The 14,674-nt window shown below is 35.0% G+C and overlaps 1 protein-coding gene across 1 annotated transcript in view; it reads right to left on the bottom strand.

Moving 5' to 3' along the window:
• Nucleotides 1-14,674, bottom strand: part of BAIAP2L1 (BAR/IMD domain containing adaptor protein 2 like 1) — a 39,373-nt gene that overhangs the window by 14,291 nt on the left and 10,408 nt on the right. The window contains exon 3 of the mRNA XM_032197278.1: nucleotides 14,493-14,579. Coding sequence (XP_032053169.1) covers nucleotides 14,493-14,579 — 87 coding nt within the window. The remainder of the gene's footprint in view (nucleotides 1-14,492; nucleotides 14,580-14,674) is intronic.

The raw sequence follows: 14,674 nt of genomic DNA, 5'->3' as shown, positions 1-14,674 counted from the left end.
CTTACACAGCACTTGAAGCAACTGCAGCCTTCAAGTCTTTAGGCTTTGAATGCTTGGTTAGAAACATTTTTATTTTGTTAATCTTTATTGCAAAGAATACTGCCAAAACATGTCCTGAGATTAAGAGAACTTTAAGAACTACGCTTCCTTCTGAACAGTTTGTGCTGGATTATTTCACAACTTTTTTTTCTTCATACACCGTAGATCACTTGAATTTTATTTTTAAATATCAGTGACTGTCTCATTGCATTTTCTTTTACTGTTAACCAAAGGCTCCCTGTACATAGTACATCAGACAGAAGAGATTTCATACTGTAATCTCTTTACCGCTGCTGGTAATCCAGAGGCACTCGCTATATGTGCTGGCTCACCCATTTCATTTCCTCTTACATGTTTTGAATCAACATTTTGAAAGGAACCCATAGTAAGCACACTCTGACCTATTAAGATCTAAATTATAGTTTACATTAGAGGTCAGATTCAGTACTTTGAATAGAGAACACTTTTATAATGAACATATACCATGGTCTTTTATTGCTGGTTTAAGATAATGGGTTAGCCAAGTTTAGATGGCCCTCCCAAGTAAGATTTATACAAGGAGAAAAGTTTTTGCAGGAGACTAATTCAGGAGAGGCAAAATGACCCCTAGCCTACTTGTAACAGCATCCAAGTGGGTTGGAAATTGAACAAGTTCAAGAGAATATTTTGATTTTAATTACAATAGTGATTTATAGGGTAGCTCTAATAAAGATAATGGGTTACTCTAGATTAATAATGGCATAAACTAACACCAGACTCTGGCATTCAGTGATTATTCAGTTTGTAAAAAGGTACAGAAAACTCCCTGAAGTGAAGGCAAACATGCATTTCTCACATCAATTAAAAACATTTTGCTATATATTAAAGCTGCTCATGATCAGGTTTTATATATGAGACCTCATAATACACAGTAACCAAATATTAGCCTTATCATCATTCACTGTCAAACCCCATAGCTAGCAAGCATAATGATGTGACTAGACTGCATGATAACAGACCACTTAAGTCCGATTTATGACAGACATACTGTAAACTTGAACCAGCTTTAGGCATCATATTATGCAATGAATTAACAAACCAAAACCACCAGTCCTGATGATAAGCATAACTATTAAAATACATCCCTTTCAAAGATACCTTTTTGCCTTCCATTCCTCTACACCCCAAACGTAAAATCTTTGTGACTAAAATGATAAAGGTACTTTAAATATTTCCACATTTATTCTAGAAAACAAAAATGTAGTCATAAATGTTTATAGATACTTTATCTTACTATTAGCTTAGTAGTGCAATACAAGGAAGAAAATAAATGATTCAGACAGGTGTTTTGAGAGAGCGTCTCACATTAAAAATAAACCAAACATTTCTCATGTACAGTTCTTGAAATTAGTCTGTATAATACAGATAGAATCTGAAATATGGCCATGAACAGTAATGCCGAATTCATGGTAAATTTATTTTAATTTCAAATAAGTGAAATGCACAGGTAGAAAGATTTTGTAAACTGAAACCTAAGAAATTCATGAAAGATTTTTAGGCTTAACTGAGGCTGTTGTATCTGCATTTTCTATCAGGAAAATAAGACGGACTAGAATTCCATTAATGCTCTGTTGGTTTTGTTACCAAAATAAATATATAGAAGTCACTAACCCAAAATACATAACACTCCTCCACACGCAGCTTCACATGAGCAAGAAGGCATCCTTAAAAAAAAACTGTCTTCACAGTAAATGAAAAATAAGGAAAACAATTTTTTAACAAATTCGCACTTGAAAAAAGAATAGCTAATAAGCACATTCATTTTAAGGCCAGAATATAGAACTTCTGCAGCATTTACACGTTAATCTCTCTGGACATGCTGGGTGATTTTACTGGTTATCTTTTTAGCCTACATTGACTGCTCTGATGAACAGAAGACTAGAAGAATTAGTGCAAGGTAGTCAATAGAGTCAGAGAAGCAAATATTAGTAGCTGCCAACAAAATCACTTACACTTTTAAAAGACTAAATGATTATATTAGAATAAAATATATTAATTGTATCACTTACTTGAAATAGAATTAAATTTTGTTTTTCCTTAGAGGAGGTCACTGGAAAAAAATTCAAGTCTTTCTAGTAAGACTTTCTTAGATGTCTGGGAACAGACAAAGTGCTCAATCATAATCACTCATTTATCTCCTGTTGTCCTATTTTGCATTCAGAGCAGGTCTAGTAACTTCATGTATTCAAGATGAAACCACATCATTATTTGTGTTAAACAAGAGTAAAAGGCTGAGTCAAAGCTACAGATGGAAACAATCTAGTTCGAGTGTATTACTAGATCCCATTTCTGTTGAGATGCTCTTTCTTCCAAGTTACCCTTTGCCCAGAAGAAAGGCATTTATGACAAAGGAAAGTTGGAAACAATGTCCTTTGAAGCCATTAGCCCCTGAAAGGCAGTAAAATAGGAAGTTTCAAAGGAATAGAGTATAACAGATAAATATGATTGAACTAAACATCTGTTAAGCCTCAATTGCATTAAATTTATTATTCTCTCATAGGATTTATTGCAGAAGGTTTTAATTGTGCAGCAGATGCCTTAAAGAAGGCAAAAAGTCTTAATGGAATGTAATATACAGGAAAAAAATAAGAAAAGAAAGCAATGCAAAGGTTTCCAAACCTCTAACTACTCTGCTTCTAATACAATTTGTCCAGAATACTTTACAAAAAAACACAATCTGTAGAATTAATACTAATATGCACATAAATCAATAGGACTAGGTCAAGTCTGCCTTTCCTTACTGCATGAGCGAACATGAAATAGGAAGCAAGGAGTAAATCTCTCTGTAGTTCATTTTATAAAACAGTGTTGACACATGACCATTCAATGCCATTTTATGAAGGTGACTGCAGAAGGTGAAGGGGAAGAATAAGAAGAATAAAACCTGCAGCAGAGAAACGGAAGGGATTTCAGAGCATAATAAAGCATTTGAAGTCCCTTATATGTGCTAGATCCAACTCTCCCAAAACAGCACTTCTGAATGGACAGTTATGTTTTGCTAGAACAGCACATAAATAAGTAATATGAATAAAATCTATATGCGAGAGGAATACAGTTAAAACAAATTTTGGAAACTTGTTGGGTAAAGCATACATTTTAAAAAATCAATTATTAAAAATTATTTTCTTTTCCAGAAAGCCATAGCAGATATAAAATAACTGCAAAGCCAAAACCTAACTCTGGAACTGTACCACCTCGGAAAGTCTAGCCCTCCAGAAACCCAGCTCAGGGGAGGTAATGGAGTCCGTATCAGTCTGCTGCATGCTGAACGTCCACGCTTATCCCACTGAACTGGCTTTTTAACCAAACAGATCCCTGACAGTTTTATCACAGGCAGCTCACATTACAATCTTTTGAATGTGTTATCAATTTGTCAATCTCATTGTCCATTCGGTCAGACTACTGTGAATAGGCATATGCCCTGTTCTGAGTGCAGAATAGGAATATGACTTCCTATACGGGTAGGCGTTCTCCCCTCCCGATGAAGTCAGAAAACATATGAAAACACTTTCCAAAAATATTTTTGTTGTTTTCTTAATTCAATGGCTCCTACTATATCTGAAGTTAATAATAAATTAATGCCATCTTAGTCAATAGTATGCTGGGCACAGAACAGCCTTACTTCTCATTTCAGCCATGACAAGTTCACGCGGCAAAAATGCAGCCCTCTTAACAGCGAGTGTTGTCAGAGTTGTTTACACCAGGCTCCAACACAAAATAAACTGCAGCAAATATTCATTTAGAATGCAATCTCATGCTTTTATCACCCCTTTAACTATTTAAGCATTTTATATGAAGTTGCTTTTAAAGCATCATTTTTCCTCTGAGATTAGCTCAAGTTACACAACCCACAATATTTTAGGTAATTATGTGAAACAGATTTAATGGTTTCAGTTGAGAAGTTTGAATTTCTCCATAGCTCTGTTTGATCACCTGTTTTTCTTCCCAAAAGCTACCTTACCTCCAATTGCTTAAAACCCTTTTAGATAAAGTCTGATTGATACAGAAGAGAGAAAACCCTCCAAAGTTCCAAAGAGCCTGGAAGATGCCTAAGTATCATGGTTCCATTTCCAGCCCAAAACAATAAGCAACAACTAGGATTATACAAGACACTTGCTAATTTATTGATTTGGGCTCCAATGTTACTAGGTGGTGATAAACTCATGCTGCTCTTTCTCCTTTTCGTCGGACTTCACTGCCTGTGTTCCTCACAAGGCTACTGACCAGGGAAGCATGTAGCTTTTAATGTATGTTTGATGGAAGTGAAATTTGCAGTTGCTTAAAGTTATAATCAAGGAGAACAAAAAAGGGGTGGAGGGAATACAATCTCTGTTTTTATCCAGTCAAACAGCTTCTTTCCAGCTCCATCACAGGCAATGTTATTCAACAGGAGTCCAGAGCTGTTTGATCAGCAGAGACTGCTTTCTAGCTACAGCACACTTTCTTCTGTTGGAAGAAAAGTACCTTTTACCATTGTACCTTTACAACCAATGCTGCACACTAGGTTTGGTTCTATGCTTCCTGGAGTATTAGCTTTTTTATCTGCATCTTTGTACATATATAGATAGATAGATATATAGCATATACATACAAATATATATGCATTTGACAGCCTGTTCCCTCTGTGCCAAAACTGAATAGCATCAGGATAAAAAAGAAGAGGAGAAAAAAAAGGTTGCTGGTAGCAGGCTGCCAGTGCCAGTGTCTGTTGCTCATCCTCTCCTAGCACGCCTCCGGCCCCAGAGCACAGCACGCTGCTAGTGGCATACGCTGCACTGCTGGCAACACTCAACGGTGCCACCACCTTCTCCAAAACTTCTGTCTTCTCAGTGGTAATGAACCATCACAGGCGTACTACCTGGTGGAGCTGGCTGGGAAAATGCAGTCAGGAGCATTTATAAAAGGTTGGCTAGGATTTTACCCAAAATGAATTTGTGTTTCTAAAGGGAGAAAAAAAAACAAAAAGCCTAACCACCAACCCTCAGCAGCTTATCTATGTTCTTTGGAATAAGCTTTGTTAGAGCACGCACTTGGCAATGCTCTCTTTGACACTTCCCGTGTTAGACGACATGCTGTTCTCCATGTGAGGAGTATAATCAAAGACTCCTGCTATTCAAAAATCCTTTCCCCATTTCATAGACAGACAAGGCATAGAGCATAATTTGCTTTTACTTAGTAGCCTAGCACCTACTATTTATACCATTTTCTTTTGTAGATCAGGATCTAAACTATGCATTTATCTTTTCCTTGTCTTAAAACATTGTTGATGATCATGTGAAACAAAAAAGGATAAAACTCCATAATGAAGTACTTTCCTAACACATAAATGAAAAAAAAAAGAATAATAATAATTTTAAATTATTTTTAAACTATGGTATTATTAAGTATTAAAAGATACAGAACTTTTCAGCTCTGTATATTTCAAAGTCTATGACCTTTTTATAAAGTCATATTAAGATAAACCCAGGTATTAACTTATTTTAAAGTATATTTAGTCTAAAATTAATGCCAAATACTTTGACTTTAGTACAAATGATTTTAAAAAAGTACTACAAAATGCATATCATGCACTACGTGCTACATTGTAGGCAATAAACTGTTCATAAATTAGCCATTCCCACTTAAGAATTTACTGGAGTAAATACATAAGAGATTATCAAGATTATTACAATTTCCAGTTCCTTGGAGTTTGTTTGTGGTGTGATGCTCCTATTTTAGGATTTTAAACAGAACAACAACAACCAAAAAATAGCTTGTATTATTTTAAAGAGAAGTGTGAGTTTACTCTAGTTTTAGCAAATTCCAGTCTGCTAGTCTAATTGCCTTTTTTTCTCCCAAACTGTTTTGGTCTCTCAGTCAAAAAAAAAAAAAAATCAGATTAAATTTTTTTAAACCTACTATATCATTGATCATATGTTAATTAACATGAAATATTTATATTGTTTCAGATGATTAGTAAGCATGGTAACTATATTTCATATTAAAAAAAAGGAAAAGCACATGCCACATAAATAATGCATGAAAAATGGTAAACTTGTTTTTCCACCTGTTACTCCATTACCAATATATTTAAAAACTGCTGGAGGCATTTCTTTCTATTTTTTTACCCATATGTAAAAAAACACAATATATTAAGGTATGTGCTACACTGACTGATCTTTCATAGGGCCTTGAAAACCTTATATACACGGTTTTTATATTTGAGCTCTGCGATGGTGTTGAACAAGTAGCTTCTAATCCTCATGCAAGTCAGGTGCAAAGAAAATAAGTTAGAGTGCAGCCACAGGCCTGAACTTGCCTGTATGTCGCCCTGCTGTTTTTAGGCAGATTAGTTAGGGAAGATCATACAACAGAGCTAATCTCTGTTTTTCAGCAGGACTGGAACAAGAAAATTATACTAACCAGCAAAAACGGAGGCTCTTTATGGGTTTCCAGTACTAACAAAAAGGATAAATACTTAAATTGTCATTGTAAATGCTACATGAAATTCAATAAAGTGCAAGCAGTCACAGCATTTTTTTTAATCACATCAATTTGAATCAGCCAGTTTGAAAAAAATAAAAATAAAATCCAAACCCAAATGCAGCTTACAGTTTTGACAAAAATTTTTTTTCTTGGAATTTCGAGGCAGATATTTTTTTTCCTTAGGAATGTTAATGACATCTACCACTGATGCTGGATTTTTTTGTTGTTGTTCAGAAATAATTAGTAAGAGCTGACTGTACAGAGAAAATACAGGTAGACCTTTGGTTAAAGGATTTACAAGCTAGTTACATGAATGATGCAATTTTCATTGCAATGATGACATTTACTTTCTATTTTCCATCCCTTTCTGCACTAGAGTAGACAGCAAGAAGCCTCTACACAGGCTCTCAAGGCTTTTTATTTTTATTTTTCCTGCCAACAGACATACCTGGGGGTAGAGACAGTGAAGAAAAACTGATTGCTTAGCATCAGCTGAGAGAACAGCCTCCTGCCTGCACCAACCCCAGTATCTTGCGATTGTATCGTGTCTGGGTAAGTTAGGAGTGCTGCCAGGGAACAGGTACCTACTATGCACAGAACACACATTCTCTCACTTTGGAACTACTCTTTTCTACATAAAAACAAGACACAATCAAGTAAGTGTTGCATGTACATGTTGCAATTCATTGCAAGATGAAAGATGTCTGTGCTACCAGTGAGGCTCATGTGAAATTTAACTGTTCTAGTAGTCAGGTATCTTCAAGAATGCCCTTCAAGGTATTTTCCCTATTTTCTTAGACCTCTGAAGCACTGCATGATGATATCAAGTAAGTGCACACCCACTTTTATTTTGAATATAAATCAAATACCAGAATCAGCTTCAGTTTACAGGTTGCTGTAGGAAAAAATACAAAAATACTGAAATTATCTGTGAAATATGAACGATTACCTTGAGATCATCTAGAATTCAATCTGAAAAATATCATTTAGGTCATATCTGTGTCTGTTGTCTTTTCTTCTCTGGGGCTAGTATTATTCTGCAACTAGCACCCTGCAATTGTTCGAAGAAATTTTTGTGTTTCCATATTCTGTTACTCCCCTCAGCCATTTCCAGAACCAGAAAATTTGCGCCTTAGCTTTAAGTTGTTGTACCTTACAACTAGAATGATGCGATAGAACAAACTTCTGGTTTTTTAATCTTACAAGAACAAGTCCCAATATCTGTTTTTAAGTATTTACATTCTCCTTGTGTACTAACGTACACACCTCTTGTTCACTCCTTCTCTTGGCAGGATCATATTTTAGCAGAGAAGGATTGTAGAACTTCAGAAAAGAGACTCCTCCTCCTCACTGATTATTTATTGCTTTGTGATTTTTTGTTTGTTAATTATGGTTCTGGATAGCAACAGGATAACAGGTGTCTCTTGCCTTTCTTTTTCTGACTTATGAACACCTTGACTTGCAGGAGTTTTTACCAGGCCATCAGCAGGGCATGTTTATGAGTATCTGAATAGTTGATTCAATTTATAAATCAGTGAACACATACAGCTTCCAATAGCTCTGCAATACGTGGGCAGGCAGCTTACTAGGTGATATGGAGTTGTTTGTGTTTAAGAATTTAAGAGTGAAGGTTTTCTGTTTCTTTGTTTTGCTTTCCTTCACCAGACATCAAAAGTTTATATGCAGAATACTGAGTATCAAAAGCCACAGTACCAATTCTAGAGGAAAAAAAATGTCAATCAGAATGTTTGGCTTGCTTTAACTTTATAAATGACCTGGAAAAGTAGAACTATGACTAGCGGGAAGTTTCCACTAACTCAGCTTCTGTTTCCATCAGTAGAAATATATCTAGAAAGGCTGGCTCATTTCCTCCTAGCTTACTATTGGAGGTCTATGTAGCATTGAGACTGAATGTTACCACAAAATTGGAAGATACAAAACTTCACTCCTGAGAAACAGAAAACTACTTTGTGTTTCATACTCAAGACATTTTCTTTTTATAAGAATTCAGTCGCTTCTTCCAATTCCGTTTCATTATAAATATAGAAGAGTGTTTTATTAATGCTCCATAGGAAAAGCTGGCCTGATATCCCGACTGCTTCAACTGTAACCTCTAAACTAGTTTCTCAGAAGTTTCCACATGATGAAGTGCTAAAGAGGTTCTGTAGTTGCTGGCACACTTCACTTGCCTTTCTATCCAACAGAATCTATTCTAAAAGTAGAACATTTATACTATAGAGGAGGCGACACTGATGCAGTAAGTAAGATGGGACAAGATGACAGATCTTTTCTTTAGATTACACATGCCAGTGAGGGAGAGTGTGCTAGGTGTCATCTTTCGAAGACAATTGAGACAAGAGTCCAGCTGAACGGGTCAGTTTATATGCTAAAGCAAGCCAACAACTCTTCCCTCCACTGCTCCCTCTGCCCCCCTTTTTAGTTTTGTTTTTAAATTTATTGGCAACTAGCTACGTTTATCCTAAATGGTTAGATTTTCTGCTTTTCTGCTTGGCTTTCTCAATAATGAGAGCAATGCTTAAGTGCTGTATCGCAGAAGTAGCAAGAGATAGTACAGGCTCAAATGGCCATGTTGCTTATTAATAAGGAAGGAAAAAGAGTTTTGAATGACAATTACTTGCAAGATAGTGCTTTAGAAAGATGGTATTGCCTTACATTACAGTCTGATTAGAAATTTTTCAGCCAGAAGATACATACTTTTTAGTAAAATAAAAATTTTTCCATTCAATTCTGATTTTTTTTTCCTGTATTAACTGGCCACTAAGCTCACAGATTCTCACATCAAAATTCTCTACAAATTGAAGTAAGGAAGTGGAGAAAAGTTCACTGGGTTTCTCTTAGCTGAATATGTAAAATGAAGTAGTTATCACTTAGAAAATAAAATAAAATTAGACAGTGTTCACTACAGACTTCACTTAATTATTATTAGATTTATATTATTATCAAATTAGTTAGTTTGCTTTGAAAAACTAGAAAACAGTTACCAAAAGAATTATATGATCCTGTTAATTTTTAGTCCATTCAAACAGATAAGAAATGCTCACTATTGGATGCATTGTAGGCATATTCACCACTCACTAGCTTATTTTATCAGCTCACCTGTGGTTATCAGTCATGACTCTCAAACTGATCCGCAGTTACCCCAGTAACCATAGGCATTTGGCTAACAGAAGAATAAGGACTCTCAAAAAAAAAAAAAAAAAGTTTATATAGAGAACTCCTGCCCTGAGTTATCCACGTTATAGTAATTATTATGTGTAATTACTATATTACTGTATCACTTCAGTGGATGTTTTGTACTTAAAGCATGACAAAGTTTTGGAGACCTTTAAAATTACATTATGTGGACATGTTCAAGTGTTGTTTTTTAGCCCTTTTAGAAGGACTGTCAATGCCTTTTGTGCCCAAGCAGAACATCAAGTTCAGGGCTCTCCTCGGTCAAGCATTCCACTTACTGTTTGCACCGTAAGGGGCTCCCTTCCCCAGCCTTGTGACTGGCACAGCACAGAGCAATCTTTTTGCCCAGTACTTGGTTCTGTAAATTACCTGCAGTGGTTTTTAACCTGAAAACTTCTCCTAAAAACAAACAAACAAAACCCCTGTTTTTAACAAATTCTTAAGTTTCAGATTGTAGGTGAGCAATAGCTTTGCATACCTGTTTCCAGATAAGTTTTAACAGAATGAGACTATAAAAACAGTAAGCTTATGACACAGACTAATCTTTAAATAAACTAACAGTTTAGGTAGAATAGAAAAGAGGTTTTTGTCTCTGATTTTCCTTTTGCCACAAATTTCTGCAATTCAGTTTCTCAGGTCAAGACCATACAATACAGTATTTTTCTTACGATTTGTCTATCTGTTGCATGAGCAGCAGTGAACAGTTCACACTTATTAGTTCTTGAGCAATAAGCTCTATGTACAGACCCGTAATATAACTGTGGGTGACTGCTATAGATACAGTTGCCACACAACAACCAAACTGGGACTTCATACCCACAGTACTAAAAACACATTTAGCAGCTGCCATTTATTGTACCTACAAGGGGATAGTTGGGAAAACATGAGAAGTATTCAATGAATGTGCAGGAAAACTTCCTGATTCCTTGAGAAAGGGTGAAAAGACAACCTACATTATTAGAAGAGAGACTTTATTAAAATTATAAGCAGTAAAAAATCCATTAGATAAAGCCTCATAAACCTGTATTTTGGGTAAGATAACAAGATTACCATCATGAAAGTTTGTATCTTTAATGCTGATACAGTGCTAATGTATACATGTGAATTTTAGTGCATTATTGAAACTTGAAATTTTATGATATGCTGTAATCTAAATAGTATGAAACTACATTTTTAAATGAGCAGTTTCTTGTTTGCTATGTTTAATTCCTGGTGTGATTTAGAAAAGGTTCCTAGAAAAGAAAGACATGAGAATTCCATATTGGAAAATAACTTGGATTTAGGAATATAACATGCATGTGTATAGTTCTTGTAGCTAATTCTGAGGGACTACAAGCTTAGAAATTTAGGAAAATCCAAAATTAGAAAGAAAGTTGACCTAAATACACTTATACCTTATTTATCAGAATTGTATTAGGAATGCATTATTCATTTGCTTCCTCAACTTACTCGTATTAAATTATTCTGTATTAAAATATTTCAGAGAACTTTAGCTAGACTTGAAAGATATAGATACTTAGTACAAAAGCTCTGAATCATCTGGAATATCCGGATTTCCATTTCATTCTCATTTCCATAGACCGAGATGGGAGCAGAAGAGGGAAGAAAGCATTCTCCATTTTACTGTCTCATTACAGGGAGAACGTGTTCTGTGTTTCCTTATGAGAAGGAAAGATTGACTGTGTTTTTGATACAAATCTTTACATCACACTTGGCAGTAAATATACTCTAGGTCACCCAGCAGGTTTGGGTTTGAACTGTAAAATGACTCAGTATAATCTTCCAGTAAACATTATCCATAAATTAGAAATAATACTGTATTTTAGCCGTCTAAGCCTTGTAGTCTTTTGTAATTAAGTGAAAGAAGTTTAATGCAACATGACTAAGTTAAGAATAATACGTTATTTTTCATCTGACACTACTGGAGGTGACATTGCTACAGGGAAGAGCTGAAACATTGATTCCTGCCTTATTGTCCGGTTCAGTCTTCATAAGGCTGATGTTAATATGAAGTGTATCTGCAAAAAACACAGGCTGCTATGCAAAAGGGGGGAGTCCTGTTCTAATATCTCATTTTACAGCCAAAAAGTACCTAGTGGGTGGTACTTTTCTGCTGTAAACACAAAGTCAATGCAGGAAGCATCTACATTTAAGTTGAGTCAAAAATAATTTGATGATCTGCTTTCCCTTTATTTCTGTTGTAGTTGACACAGTGAGGTAAAAAAACAACACCATGGATTTCTGAAAAAAAGGTAATTTCTGTAAAGCCTTGCCATCCATACACCAATTGACCTGATTTTGATTAAATAGACAAGTCACAGGTTTTTTTTTGTTTGTTTTCAGACAGACTGGCTGTATTAGTTTCAATACTTACTTTGGATGTTTCAATTTTTATTACTCAAATTAAAACGTTTAAATTTGCTGGCTGTCCAAAGCCCTTAACACCGGAAATCCAGACCACAGGAGCTCAACTCATGCTCAAAATTAAAGCATTCTAAAACACGTAGCTCTTGTCATTGTTGGTTTATCTAATTCATTGTGAGCAGCCAGGATGATGTTTTATATACTCAAAATATCATGATCCCCCTACCGACATCTGTGGGATTACTGCTATTGATTTCAACTAATATAGGATATAGAAAGAGGCGTAATGCGGTTTAAAACCAGGGCAAGGTAAGAGAAATATCAGAGCATCAGATGTGGATACAGATAACGTGCACGCATAAAATTATGGAAATTGCTACTCTCTGCTTCTTTGCCAGTCACCTGTAGATTGCTGCTCTTGTAAACCAAACCAGTGTCAGCTCACTTCATTCTCAAGAGAATACAGTCCTGTAAGGCAGGTCACAGGTAGGTCACAAAACCAAACTGATGACTGCTGAACTCTGTTTTGGCAAGGGTGCCTGAAGCATTATGTGTGATAGAGCTGTTGGTAGTTGATAACACGCATTTTAGCAAATCTAAAGGAATTCACAGCAGACAATTCTGCAGTGCGCTGAGCCTGTGGTAACTCTGCTAGGGTTAATAGGGTCCTCAAAGGAATGCATCACAGCAAAGTTTGAACTAGTCTTTACACATCCAATACTGCCTAGCATCTCTCTTAGTATTTCTAAAATACAAAAAGGTAAGAGCTGTCCAGTATTGGTTTTTGTTTTGTTTTAAGGAAAGATGATTTTACAGCTGTCTAGGGTGTATCCTTTTCTTTTCTAAATAGCTCAGTATCATCGTCTAGCTTCAGAACTATCAAGAAAGTTAAGAAAATGTAACTAATCTGTCACAGATGTGTAACCACATTATCTTGGCTTTTCCAATGTTCACTAATTTAAGTATTCTATCAGAAAGTATGCTGGAAGAAATCCAGAATTGCTGTCTTCCTTAGGAAGATTTTTATTGCAGTACCAGTTTAAGTAGAAGATGAACAGAATACAGTGCTAGACACCTGAGCCTGAAGAAGGCAATACTTTCTCAGTGTGTCTAGAAAAATGTTTTTAACTGCATGGAAGAATTTATAATTAAACCAAAAATCTATTTTCAAGCACAGTTCTGTAATGCCCCTGTAGTAGGGAAGAAACAGAATTTAGCTCGAGACTACCCAATAATATTTTCAAACATGCAGATAACATCCCACAGTCAATACAAAGTTCAACAAATAGATTACTTCTATGTATTTGACCCACTGCTAGATTACAAAAATCATAACTATGCTTTTGTTGACATTTTTATAAGACTGAATGGTTGATACTTCTAACTTTCTCATACTTTTGTTCTACGGTTTAAAACTAGCAACTCTGTTTCCTGTAAACAACTTGCAAAGCAAATACAGAAAGTAACTACCCTCGGACTGTTTGCTTTGTACTGTTTGCTGTTCTGCCGCTCCCAGCTTTGAACACAGAATGTTAACACACAGAAGAGGTTTCAGAACAAATCAAAAATATATGCAGGTGCATAGAAACCTGTGGTCACCATTCAAGGAGAGTCTTTCCCTCAAATCACCTTCAACAGAATCACTAAGAAAAAATTACTAAAACCATTCCTTTTAATCAGCTAAATTTGCATACTATTCCAAGTTAGTTACAGAAGCAGATGCACATTATACCAATGAAAGAGTCCTACATTGCCCATAATCAAAAGTAAAGATTGCCCATAATCAAAAGTAAAGATTACCCATAATCGAAAGACACTTTATCCAGTTATTTTAGTCAAAAAGCAAATCAAGCCTTTAAACAATGTTTCCTCTTTACAGCATAGCTTTTTTTTTTTTTTTTTGTAATGATGTTATATTTTTGTCAGAAATACTACAAGTACTTTGATGAAAACTTCACTTTTGTAGATTGAGCAATATCATTTCAATGCTAGCCAAAGGAATACAAGATGCAGTGCTGACGACAGTCTTTGAAAAATTCAGAAATTATTTTCAGGAAAGTACATAATTTGGATTAATTTTACATTAATGTAAATGGCTACTGATAGACTAAATTATATCTTTTACTCTACAGTTCCTCATTCAAAAGCTCAACTAGAATATTAATATAATATCTGAGAACTTTTACTGACATTTGTGATGAAAATAGCATAAGTTTCCTGAGAAAAAAAATACATTTTAAGGTGATCTAATTCCTTCCATCTATGCATTATTAAAGAGTAAAATGCTCTTTTTCTAATACTTTTGTACTTTACATTAGTTCTGTGAAGTGTCAGTAGGAAAACAAAAAAGAAGTTTTGGTTATAAAATATTTAAAAAAATAATCACTTACCTAATTCTTTAGAAACAGGAGAATCAGCTGATATATCACCAATCTTTGCAAGAGTATCATAATATGCTCTTCCAGCCACTACCATAGCTTATAGGGAAGAAAAAATAAAAAGTTAAAAATATGGAAAGATTTTATATTTTCATTAATCTATGATCTTATGAAATTTTGGAATCCAGGACACA

Source organism: Aythya fuligula, chromosome 15 (genome assembly GCF_009819795.1).
Source record: "Aythya fuligula isolate bAytFul2 chromosome 15, bAytFul2.pri, whole genome shotgun sequence".
Taxonomy (NCBI): Eukaryota; Metazoa; Chordata; class Aves; order Anseriformes; family Anatidae; genus Aythya; species Aythya fuligula.
This window is presented reverse-complemented; position numbering and strand designations above follow the sequence as displayed.